We start from the raw sequence: 23,441 nt of genomic DNA on the forward strand, positions 1-23,441 counted from the left end.
CCCAAGCAGTCATGAACTGCTTTAAAAAAGATACTACACTGATTCTAATGTACCTAGATTTATTAAACTCTAATTTGTTTGTTATTGGGCTGATAAATGCTAGATTACAGGGATTCACTCTGTTATTGTTCCTAACAGGATTGCTTTGTGACCTAACCCATTATTTCTTTCACAGACCACTAAATACACACATGGACTACAAGGAGAAACCTGGAAAGCCAATAGCTACAGAACAGGTCCCATGAAATGTCTAGGGGGAATAGCAGTATTGTAAAAAGCAGAATCGTGCATCGATCCCCTACACACACAAATCCACATGCCAAGAAAGACTTCCAATTAATGTCATTCTACTTCCCCTGATATGACACTGTCATGGTGGAAAGTCTTTGCTTTTCCAGGCACTTACGTTTTCCATCCTCTGTACACGGTTCTCTAGTCCTATGATTTGACCATGTTTTTCTTCAAGTTTTTCTGAAAGTTGACTCAGATTTTCAGCACGTTGCTTTAACATCTGCTCTTTTTCAAGACTGTTGATCTGTGGTCAGAAAAAAAATTTGCTAGACTTTTGGTTTTAATAGTTATCTAGAACAAAATACAGCATCTTGTATATTACATTAAAAGTGTTTTCTTTCTTTTCAGAAAGCATCCTAAAAGCAGTGTACTTGCCCCCACTGTATCCCAAGGTTGCTTATTAAATACATAAGTCAGTGTAAAGGTCAGCCACATGAAAGAAGTGTCCTTATTAGGGAGGGGACATCAGCTGACTTCAACAGCAGAACATCTGCATATGTGTCTCAGTTGAAAAAAAATGAGTATGTATCTGCCCCTGAAAATACCAGGTGTACCTTCTTGGCAAGTCACTCAGGTTAGGGCTGAGACCCTAATGTAAGCACATGTATACCTGTTCCTGTAAATAGCACCATTCATGCAGTGTAGCACCAAGCCACACATGGCTGTGTGGAGCTGACTTCTCCAGCTCATGAGCTACAGCTGGGGCTAGTACCTGGAGTAAGCGTTTACTGTCCTCCTGCTTTTTCTTCATGTCTTCAGAATGCATTTGGTAGTTTTCAAATAATCTCTGGGCCACATTTCTCAAAGCTGCTGCTCCTGCTTCTCGGGAAGCTTCCAGCTAGGAAAAGTAAAAGTCAACCTGCATGTTAGATATTACAGAATAAAAATAGTTAAAAGCAGAACAGTTTTATCGTCAATTAAAAGCAGTACCTAATTACAATTTGCATCCTTATAGATAATTAATAGGAGAGAAGTTGCTGGTGTTTAGTAAGAGAAAAGTGTCAAATACAGAAGTCTCTCGTAGGGCGTCTGCTATGGTGCAGCCAAACCCTGGTGCTATGCACACAAGTGCTTTGCATAGGTAGATGCCATCCTGTCTGTCAGTACACATAGGTGCAATCCTCTTATCACCAATGTTCACTACATACTAATAAATACAGCTCTGTGAAATAGAAGTGGGACAAGATTGGAGTAGTAAGAGCAATGAAGTTCAAGTGCCCATCTTCCAAGGATATAACCTAAGGAAGTGATCAAGGGTGGCCATTGAGATTTACATACCAAGATAATCATTGTGAGGCTACACATAAAGTGAACCCCAATGGAGAAATGTAAAGCACTCAACAATAGATTAATTAAACAGTTAATGATGCATTTGATAATAAAGGTTGGAACCAGCATTTGGATTTGGGGGTATGTGTCCATGTTTCCAATACACATATGTGTGGGTGCAGATGCACAGTACATAGGGAAGTCAGAAGGCAACCTTGGAGTTCTATTGTCTTGTTTTCCCCTTTAAGATGAAGTATGTACTAAATCTCACATATTAGACTATGATGTGTGGTAGTAGCCCCAGGGATCCTCCTGCCTCTACCTCCTGAGAAACACACACCTCCATGCATAGCTTTTGGAGTTGGTGCTGAACTCAAATTCAGGCTTTCCTGCTTGAAGAAGAAGCACTTAGCTGACTAAGGTATCTCCCTAGCTCTAATATTTCTTACCGATGCAAAATATTTTAAAAATGCATTATGGTAAAAGCAGTTAGCCTAAGATCTCTTCCCTTAATAGATGTGTAATTATACATTATAGCATTGTTAGCTGCAGTTTGGTATCACACAGGAAACTTTGAGAACTTGCTACCTTTGCATAATTCAAAATTTATCCCCACAGACCTTCAAAAGATTTCTTTAATACTAAAAGTAGTCTCCAAAATAAAACAGTAAGACTTAATTTGTACAACATTCCAACATTTTGGCCCATATTTCTGACTTTCTGGGTATGAGTGGGTATCTTGATGAATGCTAATTACTTATGAGCTCTTAGCAGTTATACCTTTATTTTCAGCATTTCATTCTCCCTGTTCATTTCTAGAAGCTGCTGGTCTTTTCTTCTCATGTTTTCCATGAGCAAATCCAAAGAGTTGGGGTCTGTTGTGGAATCTGAGCCATTCCGAAAGTTTCCAGATTGCTGCAATGAACAAAGACAGAAATCAGAAGGAGCTGCGAGTTCTACATCAGGACACTGTGTGCCACACTGGGCATAACTTATGCTTAAGGAACCCTCAAAACCTGTCCCCACAGTGACACACATCCTCCAACAAGGCCACTATGAACATTGGCAAGTCTGATTATCATTCACTACATGAGTAAAAGAGGATTCAAACCAGCAAAAGCAACTCTTTAAACTCAAATTTTGATGATCAATTATAGACAAAGGAGCCAGCTTCCATGTCTGCTGAATTTAAAGAGTCTTGGGAGAATAAACATCCCTTATGCCTTTTATATTTCTTACAGCTTTAAATACATTATTAAAGGTATTGCGCATACCAAACACTAACCATGAAACTGGATTAATTAAAATCACACCTATAAAAATATTTTGCTTAAACAGAGTTGGACCTGCTAACATTCAGTGTTAACGGTGTTTCCTTGCCATCATTTCATATTAAATTTCTAATCAGAAATGTCAGACTAGAGCTCCACTGCAATGTAATCCTGGGCAAAGTCACGCTCCCTGAAAATGCGTGGAACATAAATCTACAAAGACTCATAGCCATGTGGAGGTGATTAGGAAAGTAAAGAACATCTCAGCCCACCAGTTTCAGACATGGAAACTAAGGAGCAGGGTCCATGTTTATGCAAGTTAAGTACAAGAGCTCAATATACAACTTCTTGATGACCATCTGCACTGTCCGCTCTTTGACCTTGTTTCATGGAGTGACACTATCATGTAACTCCACACACCCCCACAGTTTTGATAACAATGTCTACTTGCTAAGCACCTCTTATGTACCCTGTCTGCTCCAATGTTATACATGCTTCTTTGCCTGGATGCTTCAGAAAGAAGAAAGCATTATACTCTTTAGAGAAGTGGGAAAAGTTAAAATTAGAGTTTCACCAATTAAGTTGTTCCGGTTTGATTTTTTGCTGCTGGGAAAAAAGTCACACTGATCAAAAGCAATTTGGGAGATGTAAGAATTTATCTGTGTAAACTTTCAGGCGCATTATTGAGAGATGTCAGTGAAGGGTCTGTTGTGGGAGCTTGAAAGCATGAATACCACCACATGCTGACTCATTCACACACCCACGCATAGTTAGCTTTCTTATACAACCCAACGCCACCTGCTAAGGAAATGATTCCACACACCCCAGCCTGGGACTTGCTACATCTAATAACCACCAAGGCAATCCCATAATAACCACCAAGGCAATCCCATAATAACCACCAAGGCAATCCCATACAGGCAAATCTGGTCAGGACAATCCTCCAGGTAACTTTCCTTTCTCAGATGACTCCAAGCAGAGTCAAATTGATACTTAAAGCTAACTAGGACACCAAAGTTACACCTACATAAATAACCTGGAAACCAGATTTAGAGTCTAAGATTGCTTAACAACCAAACTTACAATTTTTCTACTACAATAAACTATCTATAGTTCAGAAATAAAAACTTTAAGTTGGTCAATGGTGGTGCATGCATTTAATTCCAGCACTTGGGAGGCAGAGGCAGGAGGATCTCTGTGACTTTGAGGCCAGCTTGGTCTACAGAGCCATATCCATATTAGCCAATTCAAACAAACAAAAAACAAAAACAAACAAACCAAGCCAAAGCATTAAAGTGCATAGCATATACACAGTACACCCTCGGGTGTGTGTGTGTGTGTGTGTGTGTGTGGTCCAGACCACACCTTCCATAACCATGGATATTTACTAAAGAATAATTGACAGACAGACTCTTGCTGAGGGTAGATTACTGGTTGTGGTTGATAGTTGTAAATAATTAGATCAGTGCTCTCATGGGTGTCAGCAAACGGTAAAGAGCTGTAGTTTCTGAGTTAGGAGGTCTGGGTGGAGGCCTAGACAATACAAACCTAATAAGCTTATGGAGATGCTGCTGTCAGACCAGCAGCCCACAATTGACATGGTATCAAGACCCTACATCATAGCAACACTGTGTTCTATTCATCCATGTATGGATACTGCTAGCAAGGTAAGCAAAAATAAATCCACTTCAATGTTTCCAGTGGACATTGGCCAGTTCTCAGTTTACAAGGCCTATGGACAACACTGGACAGTTACTCTTTCTACCCACCCTCTGGGATTCTATACTTTATGGCTTTTCCTCCTAATTCTCCACTATTCATTTCAACCTCCATGATGGTTCTTGTTCCAAAGACCCAAGCTTTGGGAAATTCATCACTATGCCTTTAGATCATCTGTCACATTCTTTCAATCCTCGCCACTTTCAAAACTACTGCATTTTATTATTTATTCTGGAGATACAGTTTTGCTGTATCAATCAAGCAGGTCTTGAACTCTTTTCCTCCTGCTCAAGATCCAAACCCAGATCTAGTTTCAAGACTTTACCAAGACAATAGCCTGTTAAATGTTACTGAATCCATCTAATCCAGATCTGTGCTCTCAAATCTAGGACCATGCCTAACCACCAATGGAGTTCTAGAAGTCAGCTCCATGTGGCCAAAATGATTTTTAACTTAATCTTCTCTGCCACACATCAAGACAATCTCTGTCTCTGTCTCTGTCTCTGCCTCTCTCTTTCTCTCTCTCTCTCTCTCTCTCTCTCTCTCTCTCTCTCTCTCTCTCTCTCTCTCTCTCTCTCTCTCTCTCTCTCTCTCTCTCTCTCTGTCTCTGCCCAGCTTTGGAGCAGTTGAGAAAGTCTCTAGCACTAGTCATGTTATATGGGAAGTTGAGGATGATATAAGGAGACTGTATTTATGTAGCACATACTACCTTCTCTTGTGATGTGTGACCAAGGTTTAGAGTCAGTAATGCTAATGAGATAGGTGCTTTTGGCTCTAATGGTATTTAATTTGGTATAGTTTGAGCTAAAAGAGACTTAAGTACATGAAGATGCTACTGAAATTAGGGCAAGGTGCTTAAGCATATTGATCAGCAAAACCATCACTCAATTCAAACCATCAGTTGCTGTATTGCAAGTGCACTTGCAAACTTTTACCTATGTCTCTGATAAGTATTGCTACCATGTGTTCCCCTTGGTCTGGTGTCTTCCTATCTACTTTATTATTATGTTCTGTCTTCAATGTCCCAGCAAGTTCTGGCCATTCTGATCTGAATCTTCTAATAGCATCCCTAGTTAACACGTCATATATAAATCTTTAGATGTTAGACATCCATGAAATATTTTACTATTCATCTTCAATAAATAATAGTGGGCAGGAAAGTTGATTGAATAAGAAATCTATATGACTTTATGTTAATTATCTGAAATAATGCAAAGAATGAATCTTGGTGCATTTATTACCTCTGCATGTAGTTTGTAATTTGCATTGCTATGTTCTTCTTCATCTTTAAACATGTGATTTCGGACCTTTTCCAGGGTAGTTCGAATCTGGAAGAAAAAAATGGTTAATTTTTTTATAAGACATTTAATTCTAGATGAATTTTTCTTTCTGTATACCAGTTACAGTGCACTTTATTTAGGTATATATCCAGATGTCACATTTAAATATTAGTCTCCAACCTAAATTATATTTAAGTTAATATCATTTAGGTTAATGAAAATAAGTGTTTTTGTTTTATATCTCTTTTTCAGATAAACCTAAAATGTGACAAAGAAAATTAAATAATATATACTACAAAACAATTTAGTACTTAGTACTTTAAAACTGTGCATTTTGTTCACTTTTATCTATAATTTAGCACTAATTTAGTGTTTAGTAATTACTAAAAGACAATTACTACTTATTAATCACTACAAAAATCATATAGTAATTACTACAAAATAATTACTACATATTAATTACTACAAAATAATTATGACAGAGAATCCCTAAGAAATGATCATACAAATTTATGCATGAATTTTGAGTTCCAGTCTTGCTGACCTGCTGAATTACTAGACAGCTCCAGATAATTTAATTAGCTGATCTGGACAGAACTTTTTCATCTATTATTACAGTTTACGTAAGTATCCTTTCTTAGCTCTTTTCCTGGTAGATTTCTCATAAGTTACATTATTAATGACATCACTTGCAGAGTAGTCACTGGCATTAGCTAGCACTTAGGGACCAGGTGAGGAAAGAGAGCTAGAATCAGCAGGAAACATAAACATCTACTTGGGAGCACAGCATCCACATTCAGGAAACCACCAGGGAAGGTCATAAAACAGCAGGAAATCCAGCAGCGAGTGGTGGGGTGTGAATTAAATGCTGATAGGTGTACTGAACCGTCCTGGCCATTACTCAGTTCTACCGAGTGGAGAAAATCATTTTACTTCCCATGCAGGCACAGGTTTATATTCTAAAGAAGAAATGACTAGCCATGTTTAAATATAAGTTGTCAGCTGTCCTAAGTCAAGTGAGGTTCGCCCCTTTCCATGCATTGCATGAATGAGGACACAAAGCCCACTGATGCGTACTGGTGCTCATCATAAAAAAATAAAAACTGTGATATGCCCTCATACCTTTTTCACATACTCAGTTTCTTCAATAATGTGAGCTGACGACGGTCCATACGAGACAGAGTTGCCTTCTGTCTTACCTCTTGGGGGGACTTCTGTGGTCACCGTTACAGTTGTCATTGTGAGTTCTGACCTCAGGAAAACATAAATCATCAGCTCAGCAACACAGCATAAAGGAGTTTTGTCACAATCAAAGCTTTACTATCAAATTTTTAGTATCATCTTAAACTGAAGAATCTCTTGAGCAGGGCCCTGTTTTATTCACTTTATGTTACAGTGCAATGTACATGCTCAGTAAATGTCCGTGGAACTAGAAATATAGCCATAATCAAACTGTGTGTGCAGATCCTAGAGAACCTTGATAAGGTCTGTTTATCAAAAGACCCTCTAATGGAAAGGAAATATGAAAAAATACAAATGCACTTGAATGAGATTGGTAATTAGATTGTCATTGGGGAATATCATTTACATTGTATGATTCAATTAAAAAACATGAACAGAATGAATATACAATATCATGCTTTCTTATTTTTTTCAAAAAGAGGTGGCTAATATGAATGAAGAGAAATTTCAACTCACAGCTTTGACAAAGTAAGTTTAGACCTGCCTGAGTTTCAGAATGAGATCCTGACTAAGACACACACATACCCTCACACATACACTCACACACACACACACACACACACACACATACACACACACACACACAAAACACACAGGAATATATACACATACATACAGAAACACATGCACACACACAGAAGCATATACACACATACAAACACACACACACACACACACACACCCGAGAACATGAACACAACCACACAAGAGGGAAAGAGGAGGAGTGAGCAGACACTGTGATTGGTATTCTGATCACTGTACACAGTCACATTCCAGGTGAACAGGCTGTGTGTACTCTAGATACCACATCCTCCTATGGAGAAGCTGAATCTTGGGTGATTCAGGTTGAGGACACAAAGCCCATAAAACTAAGCATGACAGGTGATCAAATACTGTTTGAATAAAGTGTGGAAACCATCATAAATGACTGTGATGAACTGAATAATATCAAAAATCCTAAATTCTTGAACTTATAATAAATGAAAACTTACTATTGCCATGGTCTTCATTATCTTCCCCCCACCCACCCCTAAAAGCTGCTGAGCTAACAACTGGATGGACATGGGACAAAGCCAGAAAAAAGAAAAAGACATAGTAAGTGCGTGTCACCTCATTAACATATTAACTGTATTTTTTCAGTAACTAAGTAGTTAGTAATGGAAAGGTTTTATGGTATGTCGGCTAATAAATTCAAAGGAATTGATAGACTTAGGAAAAGTAGCATTTTTAACTGCCTACAAAGCAATGGATCTCAAAGAATCCTCAAGCTTATCTAAGAACACCATTAAAAAGTTTAATGAGGAACATTACAGCCTGAGGGGCTTCAATACTCAGGCATCCTTGTAACTAAGTCTTCTACAGATTGAGTCTGGGGCTGGGAAATGGGTCAGTGTTAGAGCACCTGCTTCTCTGAAAAGGATCTAGATTTGGTTTCCAGCACCTACATTAGCAGCTCACAACCCCCTGTGACTTCAGTTCCAGGGAATCTGACACCCTCTTCTGGCCTTCCCAGGCATCTGCTTACATGGGCTACACATACAGACAGGAATCTGCATACATGTGCTATACATGCACATAGGCACATACATACACATAAAATAAAAAAATTTAAAGGAAGTTTTTAAAAATAATCTTAAGAGACATACAGCCAAATATAATTGATGAATCCTGTCAGTAGGTTTATGTAATTTTGATTTTGTTTGTTTGTTTTAGATTCACTGGAGAAAGCTTATAGTGAAGAATTCTTATCACATACTGAGAAGTAGCTCATTTGATAAAGTGCTTGCATTACAAACATGAGAAGCTGAAATCAACCTCACTGAATCCAAGGAAAAAGCCAGGCATGTTGGCACTCTTTGGTAACCCCAGCATTTCAGAACTAAGAAAATCTCTAAAGATCACAGGCTAACCAACCCAGCCTATTTGGCCAGGGTTGAGCCAATGAAAAAGTCTGTCTCAAAAAATATATATAGATAAATAAAAATTGGGCAGTATCTGAGAAATAACAGGTCTTCTGACCTCCACCTGCATGCACACGCATGCACACACCCATGCACCTACACAAACATGAACAGGCACATACATGTGCACACACGCATGAAGAACCATTTATGTTTCTAAACTTGAAGGAATGAAGACATCCTTTTAGAGAAGTATGTCTGTTAGAGACACTTGCTGGGATTTTTTTTGTGGGTAAAATGATGATAATAGGACCTGCTATGGAGTGCTAAACAGTAAAGATGGAGAAGATGTAGTTTGAATAAGATGTAGTTTGAATGAGAACCACATTCATGTCTTGTTCAAAAGTTTGGCCAACTATAGGTGGCTTGAATCTACAATGTTCACCCCCACAGGTGAGCATGTGGCACTTAGCTGATGTCAGTGATTTGGAAGGATACAGAACCTTTACATGACTTTGGGCTATGCTGTAGCCAGGCTTCTCTTTTGATACAGCTCTCCACTTCCTGGTCTGGTCTCCAAGCAAGAAACTCTAGCATTGGAACTCCCACCAGTCACCAAAACTGTGGGCCAAGATAATGTACCCTCCTTTAAGTTGGACCTCAGACAATGTGTCACCCGGATGAGAAAACAAACCAATAGAAAATAAGCTACAATAAATTCTATGTGTAGAATGTGAGTATAGAATTGTTAAACTTTCTCTATGAATTAGGAATCTGGACTACCACAGTGATGTCAGTTTACCTAAGATCACAGTAAAACTAGCAGAGATAAAGCTCAAACCCTGGTCTTTTTCACCCCGAGTGCAAGCACATTTCCACCCCATTCAGACTGTCTTCCCTAGAAAGAAACAAAATGCTTAAAATATAGCAAGGACCCGTGCCGCTAAAAGGCAGAGAGAATTTTTATATTGACCCACACCACGTTGAAAGAAGATTGCCTCCGGGGAAGGCACAAAGCCCTGAGTTTATCCTTTAATCTTCAATGAAATTGACAGGGCATGCCAAGAATTTTCCATTTTATTGCAAATCCTCTCAGAAGGCAGCAACCGTTCTCTTTGTTTCAGGAGAACTCAATTTGGCAGCATCAACTCCGCAAGTCTACTGTGTGGAACGACATGGAAGTACTTCCCTCTCTTGAGCCTCCAAAGTCTGTTCCTGGATTAGGGACTTGGTCCACAACATTTGAATGCTCAAAGAAAAATAAAACCCCTTAGAGACAGTAAGCAATGTGTTCAGAAACTTGAAGAAGGTGATCAGCAATCTATACTTTTGCCTTCTTTCTGGTCCCCTCTCCCTGCACAGCCTGTAAACTCAGATTATTCTTATATTTTTAATGCTTCCAAATAATTCAAAAGTGTATCATCTCATGAAATGTGAAATGTATGTGAAGTTGAAATTTGTAAGCATGAAATTCAGAAAAAGAAACGTAGCCTGAAATTCGAAACATAGTCAAGTTCATGTTTTGTGCACCTGTTCCTCTGGCTGGTGGTACTGTTTCGGGTGACTATGGAAGCTTTGGACAGTGAGGTATAGCTGGCAGGTGTAGGTGAATAGAAGCGACTCTCTGAAGGCTATTAATCACCCCCTTTCCTACTCACTCTCTGTTATCAGGTCTGCCGTGCTGTCAGGAGCCTCTACCCAGTGCTCCTGCTGTTCTACATTCCCGCCAGGATGTACTGAAATCTCAGAATAGACCTTTCTGTCCTTACTTTGTCTATAGTGACAGCAATACTAAAGTAACTAGCAGTGACCATATATGAAGTTTTGCTATAACGCAGCTGTGGCTGTTGCTGGCATATAGTCCCTGATACTTTGGCCCTACAACAGCACAGGTGAGCATTTACCACAAAAGCAGTACACAACAAGCAAAACTAAAATCGTTACTGTCTGTCCATTTCCAGAAGACAAAAAAAAAAAAAAGTCTGCCGATGCATCATGGCACAGCAGGGAAAGGGAGCTGTGGCAGTGGGCAATTGGAGGCAAGCAAAGCCACTGCCCAGCTAGGGCCGAGTTCTTTCCTCCACTGCAACACTGCAACTCACTTCTCCACACTGTTGCTGAGTTATTTTCAACGTCCTTTTTCATATTGTATGCATTGTGTACATGAATTTCATCACTAAACTTGAATGTTAGGGAAAAAATCCCCCTGCTTTCTTCATTCTTTCTAATATCACAATCACATTGGGCCCAGGGCATAGATACTATGATATATTTTATTCTTCACAATTAATTCCTAATAACAATGATATCTTCACCTCAATCCCTGATAAGTGATCCTTAATCACTTTCTCTCAAAACCACCATCCTCCCTGCATGGTAGTAGTAAAAGTTACATAAAACTTTACCTGAATTTATATATATATATATGTGTGTGTGTGTGTGTGTGTGTGTGTGTGTGTGTGTGTGTGTGTAAAATAAGGGGGAAAATCCTTCAAGCATCAATGTTACTGCACATCTTGTTTTATATTCCTAATAACCTCAGAAGACTAGCCATCCATAACAACAGAGAAAGGTCAGACGCCTGTGGTTTGAAAGCTTTACATCCAACAGTATCTATATGAAATTAAATTCCATTTCTCTTTGGCTCAGGAAACCTTTATGCTGACAGCCCCTAAGTGGAATAAAGAAATCCAAGATAGGGTGGCAGGGGAAGGAGGCAGGGAGCGACATAGCAAAGTCCAAGCAGCCATATGGCATTATCATCCTGTTAGCATTTTATTTCAGCCAGAAGTAGATTAGACAGATAAAATTTTCAAAATAAAACACAATCAGTTAATTAAAGTGAGGAAAGGCTTTATTTGTTTTATACTAGCATGGATTGAAGACAGCTCCCATGTGGCCCCATGCCAAGAGGAGGTATTTCCTATACCGGGCCTTGTAAACAAGGCAGCCAGGGGTGCTGGGCAGACAGTGCTCTGGCCTCTCATCCTCAGCCAAAGCAGCATCGCTTTGTCTTACCACACAGTAGCCTCCCTAGAGCTTCCAGTGACTGAAAAGGGTTCTGTAGCTAAAAAGTTTGGAGGGAGCTCTCCTAGCTTCATCACAACCTGGTAGATGGTCAGTATAGGTGCTCTCCCTTCGTGCAGTGCCTCAGTCTTTCCTGGTAAAATCCAGATAATGTTAACTCTTAATAATAAAAAATCAACAAGGGGTGGTTTTTGAGTTAATATTTGTCAAGCACTTAGCACATATAATGCATAATAAATGATTTGCACATGTTTGTCAAATGAGTAAATAAAATATGAGACAATTATCCATAATTAAAGCCAAAGAGCAGTTTGAGTGGTTTTGTTGCCATTGGGGGAAAAAAATCAGGTAATATTGGAAGTAGTCTACACTGTCAGCTGGGCTATAAAGGGAAGTCTGTTTTCGGTGGAGGAGGAGTGGGTGGGGAGTGGCATTTTGAAACTAGCAAATTACGGCAATCATTCCTTATTACCAAAGAATCGACAGTTTTTCGACGTATTCAAATGATGATGCTAATAATAGCTTACAGTCTACACAGCAATGCAGACATATTGTGGTGCATTGTTCTCTGTGAGATAAACCAACACACCACTGGACCCGGATGATGTAATTAAACCCACCTCACTGCTTAAAGACCGGAGAGGAGCAGAGGGAATATGAAATAAGCTCATACAAGGCTTTGATACAGATTTGTCTGTGATCCCTCTCCAAATGTACAGGCTGAAGTCGTAGCCCCCAGTATCTCTGATGACTGTCTTTGAAATAGGTTAGCTATATGTATAGCACTACTAAGTAAACATGGCATAACACAGTAGCAGCATCGACCTTCATTCCAGTTGTAGATACCTTTATGTGTAAGAGGGTTTGGAGATGGGCGCATCAGATCAAGGCTGTGTGAAGACAGGTTCACCCATAAGATCTTTCCACCAAGCCAAGAAACACCAACGATTTGCCTCAAGTCTCTAGCAGCTTGGAGGGAAGCCTGCAAGAGACTCCTTCCCATGTTCTCACATAGATCTAACTTGCAGATATCTGGCTCTCATACTTCTGAACTTACGAACCCCAAGACGGGAAATTTCTGTTTAAGCCATGCAGCTGGTGGCTGTAGCAATCTAACACAGGGCTACATGTAGTCAAGAAACATTAATAAAGGCACTTCCTTCCTTTATCTGCTGGTTCATTCCTTCTTGTAGGGGAGATTTTTTGAACATTGCTGAGGCAGGAGCTGGGTCTACAGGGTTAGCCTCTGAAGACTGCTACATAGAACTCTGAGTTCAGCAAGGGGGCAGAGAGAGAGGCGTAAATAAATATGTGGGAGGGCAAAGCAGACTGGGAGACACGATGAGAGGAAGAGCTGCTCAGAATAAACAAGAAGGAAGCTGACCCAGCGGGGCCCCTCCGGAGAAAAGTCTGGAACAGTGGAAAACGGGTGGCTACCTGGAGAAGCAGATTCCGGGCAAGGTGGGAGGGATTTGCTTGAGCTGCTTCTGAAGGCACCATGGCAGACAGCACAGAGCAGCTGGCACTGGCTACCCAGAGCAGCATGTCCCCCCAGGTTGATGGAACCGCCATTTGCATTTTGCCCCAGTCTTGAAAGAAAAATCCCCTCACAAATCCCCCAAGGAAGATGCAGGAAGCAGTGGTGGCCATTGCTGCCCCGCCCCAACCCCACCCCAGGAACCATACCTACTCTTCCCAAGTTCTCATCTTGAAGAATTAGCCTCCCAGAGACTTTCACTTTCCAAACCTAGTTTTTCACCTTCTGTACCAAGCGATTACACATCCTTACAGCAGACTCTTATTGGCAAAGTGATCCAGTCAATTACAGTGTTCTGTAAGCAAGAGCCCGGCTGGTTTTGCCACATTTTCTGAGTTTTCAGGTTTCAGAGTTTTGGCTCTGAGCTAACAATACTGTTTGTTTTTGGTCATTAGGGCATCTATATGCTTTGATACAAGCTAAACTGTAAAAGTAAGTTGGAAGGAAAGTCCTGCAGGATGAGCAAGTTGTGAAGGAAGGGGGCAGGGCACACATGTTCAAGCCTTGAAGAGAGTGCTCATGACTGGAATATTAAGTAGCACACCTGTTCTGTGACATTACACAGCACAATGGTGACACCCAGTGTCTGGCTGTAAGCCTCAGGTGACAGGGTTTACCTGAAAATGAAGCACAGCCCACCAAAGGCATGCATGTAACGCAGAACCTACACTCTGCGTCCAGGTATTTCCCTTTGATATTCTCAGAAAAGGTTAGTTCTGTTCACCCTCACTCTTCAGTATGCATGCACAAGTCTGTATTATGTGTAAGTCCTAGAGAAAATTCCTAGATGTAAAATATAAGGTATTTCTTTGGAAGAAAAGTATTGCTAAAAGAACAATATATTATATAATAGGAATTGCTTACTTTATTCTTGCAGGCCCCTCCAAGCTTAAGCCTTTCTGCCCCCTGTATTCTCTTTTATCTATTATCCTCCCTCCCTAATTTGCCCCTTTCCCACACAAAAGGTCCCTTTTCTAGTTTCCTGGCCTCCATTTGAGCTCCAGGTTGAATACCCACAGCAAAACATTTGAAGTTAGAATTCACATGTGAGAGAACATTTAATTCAAAATATTCTTTCAGTTCCATGCATCAATTTGCAAATTTCACTTTTCCTTGTAGTCAACTAATATTGTATTTATGTGTAAACCACTTTTTGACCCATCTGTCTGTTGATGAACGTCTAGTTGGTCCCATTTCCTACCTATTGTGAGTACAACAGCTATGAACATGGAATGCAAGTGACTCTATATTAGGTTGCAAAGTCTGCTGGGTATATGCCTAGGGGTGGTATCGCCAGGTCACATGGAAGTTCTATTCTTGGTTTCTGAGACACCTCCAGACTGATTTCAGAGTGACTGCACTTATTTATGGTCCCACCAATACCACATGAGTTCCCCTTTCCCAGAATTCACAGCCGGACTTATTGATACTTGTACCCCTGATGACTGCCATTTTTCCTGGAGGGAAGAAGAGTTCTAGAGCACTTTTCCTTTTCATTCCCTGATAGCTGAGGATATCAGAGGCTGAGGATGGCTGAGGATATTAAGAAGGCTTAGTGTTTCCTTGCCATTTGCATTTCTCTCTTGAGAAGTTTTTGTTCAGTTCCACAATTTTCTTTCTTTCCCTTTCTCTCTCCTTCCTTCCTTTTTCTCTCTTTCTTCTCTTTGCCTTTTCTTCCTCCCTTTCTTCCTGTCTTCCTTTCTTCCTCCTTCCCTTCCTCCTTCCCTGCCTCCCTCCCCGCCTCCCTCCCTCCCTTCCTTCCTTCCTTCCTTCCTTCTTTTCTTCTTTCCCTAATTTCTTTCCTTTACATCCCAACAGCAGTTTTCCCTCCTTCTTTTCTTCCTAGTCCCTTCCACAACCTCCCATCTGCCCACCCTCCATCCACTCCTCCTCCATTTCTATTCAGAGAAAGGCAGGCCTTCCACTGATACCAACAAAACATGGCATATCAATTCACAGTATGACTAAACACCTCCCCTCATATTAAGACACAACTCACTTTAACTGGATTATTTTCTTCATGTGTAGAACAGGGAAAAGAGAGAAGGGGAGTGCTAACCTGAAGGAAGGTGGTGTTAAAAGTCACACAGAGCTACTCTCTCACAACCCAACCTAAAATACTAGTTGAAGGGAGAGTAGAAGACATGTGAAATGAAAGAAGATGGGGGAATACCAAGAGTTAAAAGATTATGCAAGAATGGAAGCTTGGGAAAGGAGGAAAGAAGGGAGTAGAAAGTGAGTTAACCAAAACTAAGGCTGTATGATAGCCCTGTGTTTAGGAAACTAATTTCAAAACACAACTTAAAAATAAACAAATAGATTTTGAATGGAATTAGTATTGATATTTGTCAGGTTGGCCCAAAACAAAACAGGCTTTTGTCTTGTCATTGCTATTGTCAATTGTCATTGCTCTTCATAACCCATCATAACTGCATGGTAGGGCCCTGTTGCTGAACACATCACATACATGACCTCTGAACACAGAAAAATCAATCTTAAACCAACCAGGAAACCTTCTTCCTCTTGGCTACCTTTCATGGGGCCAGACAGTACTGTGTAGGCTCCAAGAAGAGAAAAGATAGTAATAATCTTACTCAGAGCTGGATCCTGCGTGCTACAATGCCAATCTGCCAGGAAAAATGAGCTCATCAGTGTAATAGTGGCATGACCATTATGGGGTAATGACTGCTTTCTAAGGCCTGTTCCACAAAATGGAATTCCATGCCTTGTGCTGTAATCCTTGTCAAAAGCCCAGGGCTGGGGTGGTCCAAGGCCTTGGGATAGAAATTGCTCTTGTTATTTTCCTACATGGACTTGTCAAATTACCCTCTAAATATTATGCTAATACACATAGACCTGAACTTCTATCAACCTGACACAGAGAAGTTTTTTTCTGCAGTGGCCCATGTATGCATACCTAGTCAAAGTTCCGGAAATGCAGTGGGACCTGTAGATAACATTAGAATAAGGCGGTCTTTAGACATTGTGGGTATGCCCTTGAAGGGGAGCGTGGGGATCCTAGCCTGATCTTCTCTTGCTTACTGGTTGCAAGGTCAGAAGCTTTGATCTACTGTGTAGTGCCCTGTCACACCTAGCAGCAATAAAGCTGACTGATCTGAGACAGAACCCTTCGAAGCTTTACAGACTGGATACAGATCCATGGCTTCTTAGGTCTGGAAGTACAGGAAAGGCTGACTATAAGAGGGATATGAAAAACAAGGTCAAGGGATGACAAAACTTTCACATTGTGACATGATGATACTTTTATGACCGTAATAACTTCCCAAAGCTTACAATACTCTACATTACAAAGATTAATTGTGTTTGTCATTTTATGTCTAACATAATAATCTCCAGGACACTAGCAAAGGAAGGACAACTACAATTTTAAAATTCAAGGATCTTTACTGGGTTTATGGGAACTAGAAGCAACGGTTGAATGGATTTGTTTCCCTTTGTTAGAATCGTTGGTCACATTGATCTGGGAAGGAGTTTATTGGGATGCTTGTACTGACCTGAATTTAATCTCCCAGAACCCATGTAAAAGGAAGCTGGGCACAGTGGTAAATACTTGTGGTGCCAGAACTGGGAAGGCAGAAACAGAAAGGTCCCTGGGGCTTGCTTGCAAGTCAGCTTAGCTTGTAGTTCCAGGACAGTGAAAAAAGTAAGGTAGATTGCCCCAGGAATATATCAAAAATTGTCTTCTGGCCTCTAATGCCTATAGATGCACATACACAGGCCCCCACATACACACTTGCACATGAAACACACACAAACACATGCACACACTCACATACATATACACACTCACACTCACACACACATTCACACATACACACATGATGGGGTAAGTCCTTCTGCATATATGTCTCTCTTATTGGTTAATGAATAAAACACTGTTGGCCAATAGGGAAGCAAGATAGGCAGGACTAGGAAAGAAGGAGGATTTTGGGAAATGTAGTCAAGAATAGGGGTCACCATGTGATCGCAGGAAGAGAGGACACATGAGGCTGTGTCTTGATAAGATAAGACCTTATAAAAATATATATTGGTAATTATGGGTTAATAATTAAGCTAGAGCTAGCCATTAAGAAACCATAACAAATGGCCAACAGCATTATAATTAATACAGTGTCTCATGTGTTATTTGGAGCCTAAAGCGGCGATGGAACCCAGGCAGGAATCCCGCAACAATATGGCACCCGCAACATGAGGCATGAATTTCCTTGTACAATGACAAAAGCTTAAAAGAGATTTTACAAACAAAAGCACAGAGAGAAGAACCACTTCTTGATAACAACATTTTTCTCAGATGGGCTCTGTTTTGCTAGAGACAGAGACTCGCATGGCCCATGCTAGCAGTAAACTTATGTCTCCCATGTTGGAAAGCCAGTGGCTAAAATAGCCACCGCTTTGATTTTAGCAATATTGCTTAGCAGATAATACACACATGGCCAGAAAAGCATAAAGATTCACAGTAAAGTCAGATTTAGATAAAGTAAAATATCTAAAAGGTTTATAGTGTGTTTGAAAAATATAGCTAAGCTTGGAAGAGAAAAATAAACAGGATAATGTCTGGGTGGCACAAGCCTTTAATCCCACCACTCTAGAGGTAGAGGCAGGCGGATTTCCACAGAGAAAGCCTGTCTCAGAGAAAAATAAATAAATATATAAAAGTAAAAGAATAGAAAAATAAAAGATGAAAAGTACAAAGAGACTCTGGATACTGTATGATATTGTGTTGTCTTTGAATTCTTTAATTGCTGTGGAAGCAGCAACTGCTAAAAGACATTTTATTATCAATGCTGCTAAATTAATCCAACTTACATATTTTAAAAATGCCTTGACTTCAAAATTTAAGTATAAGGATATGTTACTTTGGAAAAGTGATTTTACTTGTGTTTCCACAGAAAATGAAAGGCTGTGGGTTCCTTCTAGACTTCTATGGTTTCATGACCTCTGGAAGCTGTGGCCCAGGTGATCCAAAATTTAAAACAGCTGAGAAGATGCAGCCTTGCAGGCTACAAAAAACGAGGACTTAGCCAGGTTTCTGTGTTTTGTCATGCTATGGAAAGCGTCCCCAACCAGCAGAAAGCAGTTTGGAATGAACAATGCCCAAATTCCCAAATATTATTTATAAATTTTTGTTTTCATTAAATGGGGTTGGTTATAATAGTTAATGATCACAACCAATCTCTTTTTAAAGGTAAAAAGGAGATTACAGTATAGAAATGAATACTTTGTATTGGTATGGATTTTCATTTATTGATTCAAATTTAAGATCAATTTTGTGATATATATATATGTATATATATATTTCTCCGCTAGTTTAGATGTTGTGTCTATACAGCTCTTTTAAAATGCAATGTATAATTCAATACAGATTATAGATAGTTACCTATAATAGTCAAAACTTACAGTTAGGTTAGTTAGGTTTTCTAGATATACAGAGATATATTTGAGATGGATAGATAGTCTTCAAAGACTTCAGAAAATGGCATTTAAATGATTTAGGGTTTTTCATGATAGTGAGACACAACTACTCCTGACACACCAATTACATCTGAGAGGAAGATGGGCATTGAAGAAACTGGTTATGGGGTTTGCTTTCAACATGGCAAGATTAGCCATGTTGAAACAGTCCACGCTCTTACCTGGTCTGTTTGACTGTTGCTGTATAAACTGGACATGCAGGACCCACAGGAAAGTGACTGATAAACTTACAAAACAAGAGGAACAGTTGTACAGGGTTCATGTTTCATGGAAGAATCTGCCAGACATTCTACAGGACACAGAAAAATGACAAACTACCAATGCATATGGACAGTTTAAAATTTCCTGCTTTGCTAAGAAGTCTGCCAGACACACTGTGGCTCAGAGAACTCTTTCAAAGAGGATGTGGGAAGAGTATAAGAGGGGATGGAGAACACCAAGAAAACAAGACCTTGTAGACACAGCAGAATGGCACAGCTCTGAACTCACAGAGGCTGTGGGAGCATGCACAGGGCCTGCACTCATCTGCCTCAGATGGGCTCCTAGAAGTAAGAGAGGAGGACACTGGCTTCCACCAGTAGTCCAAGAGCTATCTCCATTTGATAATCACTTGAAAATGAAAAATTGGTTTTCTCCAGGGGATTCTCATAGGTGAACAAATTATTCTTAAGAAAGTCCCATGCCCAGCAGTAGATGACCAACAGAAAACGAACTCAGTGGCGTCTTTGGAGATTCTTTGTCTCATAATGTTTTGTCTGGGCTCTTTTTTTTTTAATGTTACAGGTCCTTTGCATATGTATCATGACTCCAACTTTTGTGTTTTTATGGAATTCCTGTGTGTGTGAATGTGTGTGAACATGTGTCTCTGTGTTTATATGTGTGTCTTGTGCTTTTTCTTTGGCTTTTTCTTCTATTTATTTTGTCCTACTTTGTTTTTACTTTATCTCCTTTTCTTTTATTGTTATTTCTTAGATGCTTGTCTGTTTTCTAAAGAGAAACAAAAGGGTATGGATCCTGATGGGAGGGGAGGAGGAACTGGGAGGAGTAAGAATATATTGTTGGAAAAATATCTATTTTAATATAAGGGGGAAAAGGACGTTAATCATGAGCACTGGGTTCTAACATATAAAAGAGGGAGGAAATACATAAGAAATATATGAGTACTGGCAACAAGATTTAAATTTGATACATGAACCTCCAACTCCCCTTGCAGCATCAAAACTCCTGACCTTCTGAATGGCTGTCTTGAGGCCCTTTACATGCAAACTGTGGAAGAAATGACTTTGAAATTTGTTCAGAGCCTGAAGCAGCCAAGAGCTTTCTTTCTGATACCATTTGTTCTCCTTTCTGTACAATGAAGATGCCTGGCTTTTCCCGAACACCATCTCAAGGGCTAATGGAAAGATACTAGAGAGAGACAGATACATGCCTGGTGTTGACAGTATGAACTTCCTCCTGTCAATCTTAACAACAGAAATGAACTTGAGCGAAAGAATTGGAAGATGCTCACAGCTCAGTGCTTATCGAGTTCTTCCTCCTGGTGGATCCACAACAAGCATGAGGAATGCTTCCACATTAACTCCTGAAGTGCAAGGCAGGAAAAAGGATGAAGATGGAATCCTGCACAAGGAATAAACTACTTAGGAAGCATATGGAATAAGATTGCCACTGTAAAACTTTTAAAGGTTTCTTTTTTCAAAAGACATTTAATGTATATGATGTTCTGTATGATGTACACCTGAGTGCCAGAAAAGGGCATCAGATCCCATTACAGCCTGACTGTGAGCCACCATGTGCTTGCTGGGAATTGAACTCAGGACCTTTGAAAGAACAGCCAGTGCTGTTAACCGCTGAGCCATCTCTCCAGCTAACCACTGCAAAACTTTGAAAATGCAACTGTCTTGTAACTTTTTAAACCTTTACCAAGGTGGGAAAAACAAAAGTTGTGACTGAGACCAAACATCCAGCGTCGCTCACAGGACCCTCAGGAGGCTCCTCTGATATTTCAAACAGAAGAACTAAGCCATATAAGAGAACACATTCAACATGGAAAATAATACTGTCTGATTCATGTTATCTTGTCCTCAGGTGTAGGGTGTTTTTTAAAAATCTTTCATTCTAAGTTACAAAAAAAGAAGACCTTATGCTATCTTCCTGTCCCTACTTTGAGTAGAGGCAGAAAGCCACTCACTGAGACATTGTCTTCTCTCTGGTTCTGGGAATCCAGGTTTCAGCTCAAATATAGAAAACTCTTTAAGCCTTGGTCATCACATGTCACCCTCTGCAGAAGGCACCCACTGTCACAGCACACAGCAAACTAAATGAGGGCCTAGAAAGCAATCCATTTCCTGATTCCTAACTAAGTTATCCCCCAAGGCATTGCCTTGGCAGCATTGAGACATTCTTATCTGGTCCCCTAGACAGTTTCACACAGAAAATCCCACGGTTAAACGGGAATGGGATGATAAATTTGAAATGTTACTATTGGGCCGGGGATGTAGTTCAGTTGAACAACAGCACCAGTTGTTCACAGGTATCTGCCACTCTGGCCCAGCTCAAGTTACTGGAAAACCAGTCTTCAGTAGCACTGAATATTTAATGGCCTGGGGTAACACCCGGACTCTAGATCACCTTCTGCCACTCTTAAACTTTCTGTTTGCCATTCCTAAACTTCATCTACTTCAGTTAACCTTCATATAGCTCGAAAGGAAGGGGGCAGGAGGCTCGATCCTTTGAATAAAACAATATGACGATGGAACATTATCATGTCCTGGGCTGGAGACATGCTCTATGCTCTGAAGGCTATGGTCACCTTTTTCCTTCTGAAAAGCTGAAAATTCACAACCTTAACAATGCACTCTGGCACCCCACCTGCACCTGTAGGTGTTTTTGTGCTCTAGCAACTCTGCCTCGGGCCAGTCTGAAATCTAGACTGAACAGTCTGAAACTGTTCAGCAGTGGGCTGTCCCCTTCCTGTACCAGCAGCTTCGCAAGTCAGCGCCAACAACTGACACCTTCACTCATCTTTGCTGCTAAAACTCGCGGAAGCTGAAACTGCAGCTCCAGTGAAATTGGCGTTTTCTCCAAGACCAAAGGCAGACAGAGGTCTGGGGAGTTCTGACTAAGGGACTGAATAACAACAGCCTAAATAAACCAGCAGGTGTGTGTGCCCTGGGGTGGATTCCTTTGTAGGAGAAAGGCAACTTTCTCTCTTCCTCGAAACTTCTGGACCACGGAGTCCGATCCCAGAACATAGAGGTTCAAAGAAACACCCTCTTCACCTCTCCAAAACCTTTTCCCTCTTTTCCAGGAAACGCAAAGCTCCCCTGAGTGGCCCGCTCCAAGGTCACCTGGAGCCCCCTCCCCACCTGGCGCGTCACTGGTGCTGCGGCAGCTGTATGGGGCTCGCCTACCTTGGGAGGGCGTTCAGCGCACGCCCCGCCTGCTGCAGCTCAGGCAGATCCGGGGATAAGCCCAGGGTCTGTCCCCAGCTGGTGAAGTTTGGAGACTGTGGGCAGCTAGGGCTCAGTTAGGTAGGGCGTCCAGGGCAGAGTCCAGGGCCGGGTGGCTCCTGGGAGGAGCCTCTGCTCTCAGATCCCTGCCTGGGAGGAGCTCACCAAGGCTGAAAGACCAGACTCCGCCTAAGGGGCATGTCCCAGAACAGAGGCTCTAGAGGAGGGGCCCTTGCTGATAACTTTCTATTTGTACCAAAGTGTGTGTGTGTGTGTGTGTGTGTGTGTGTGTGTGTGTGTGTGTGTGTGTGTGTGTGTGTGTGTGTGTGTGTGTGTGTGTGTGTGTGTGTGTGTGTGTGTGTGTGTGTGTGTGTATGATCTGAAACCCAAACAGTTGCAAAACCAGAAGGAAAAGTTACCCAGACTCCTCAACTAGTGTCCCCAAGATCCACACTTTCATAGATGTGGGTTTGTCAAAACTGTGAAATTAGCAGTGTACATTACTTCTGCGAATGTCACTTAGTTTTTGAGCTAATACCATTTAGCATCTGCCCCCTCCCCAAAGATCCCATTCAAAATGCCAAATGGCAGTAGTGTAGGTCACCTTGACTCTACTGGTCTGTGACAATTTCTTAGCCTTTCCTTGTCGCAAACACATTTAGAGATTTGTGGTTATACCAGTGAGGTGTTGTAAGTATCCTCCTGTGTGCCAGGTATCTTTCACACGTGGTTATGTGTATACCAGGACGAAAATCACGGGGACCAGCAGCCCCTCTCATCCCATTCTCTCCCGGACAACATTATGACAGCAGACATTACTAGCAATGTTGACCTTGATCCCTTGATTGAAGTCAAGTCTAGGCTAGGTGTCTCTGCTGGACTACTATTTTTTTCTCTTCTCACACCATCTTCTTTGCATTGAAATAATTTGTTTCATTTTACTCCAAGTGAGAGGAAGA

General features: G+C 40.8%; 1 protein-coding gene across 6 annotated transcripts in view; it reads right to left on the reverse strand.

The window, feature by feature from the left end:
- Positions 1–22,601, reverse strand: part of Ccdc68 (coiled-coil domain containing 68) — a 36,476-nt gene extending 13,875 nt beyond the window's left edge. The window contains exons 1-7 of one of the 6 annotated variants that reach the window (XM_021229816.2): positions 22,444–22,601; positions 20,541–20,650; positions 6,953–7,077; positions 5,792–5,878; positions 2,341–2,475; positions 1,004–1,129; positions 407–535 (exon numbers count right to left, since the gene is read on the reverse strand). In XM_021229816.2, coding sequence (XP_021085475.1) covers positions 407–535; positions 1,004–1,129; positions 2,341–2,475; positions 5,792–5,878; positions 6,953–7,069 — 594 coding nt within the window. In that variant the 5' untranslated portion in view covers positions 7,070–7,077; positions 20,541–20,650; positions 22,444–22,601. Of the gene's footprint in view, positions 1–406; positions 536–1,003; positions 1,130–2,340; positions 2,476–5,791; positions 5,879–6,952; positions 7,083–19,191; positions 19,321–20,459; positions 20,651–22,443 lie in introns of those variants that run through there. The other 5 variants (XM_021229817.2, XM_040741634.1, XM_005074613.4 and 2 more) reach the window with 5 other exon arrangements.
- Positions 22,602–23,441: the final 840 nt, after the last annotated feature.

The sequence above is a fragment of the Mesocricetus auratus genome, unplaced genomic scaffold (genome assembly GCF_017639785.1).
Source record: "Mesocricetus auratus isolate SY011 unplaced genomic scaffold, BCM_Maur_2.0 Super-Scaffold_6730, whole genome shotgun sequence".
Classification (NCBI taxonomy): domain Eukaryota; kingdom Metazoa; phylum Chordata; class Mammalia; order Rodentia; family Cricetidae; genus Mesocricetus; species Mesocricetus auratus.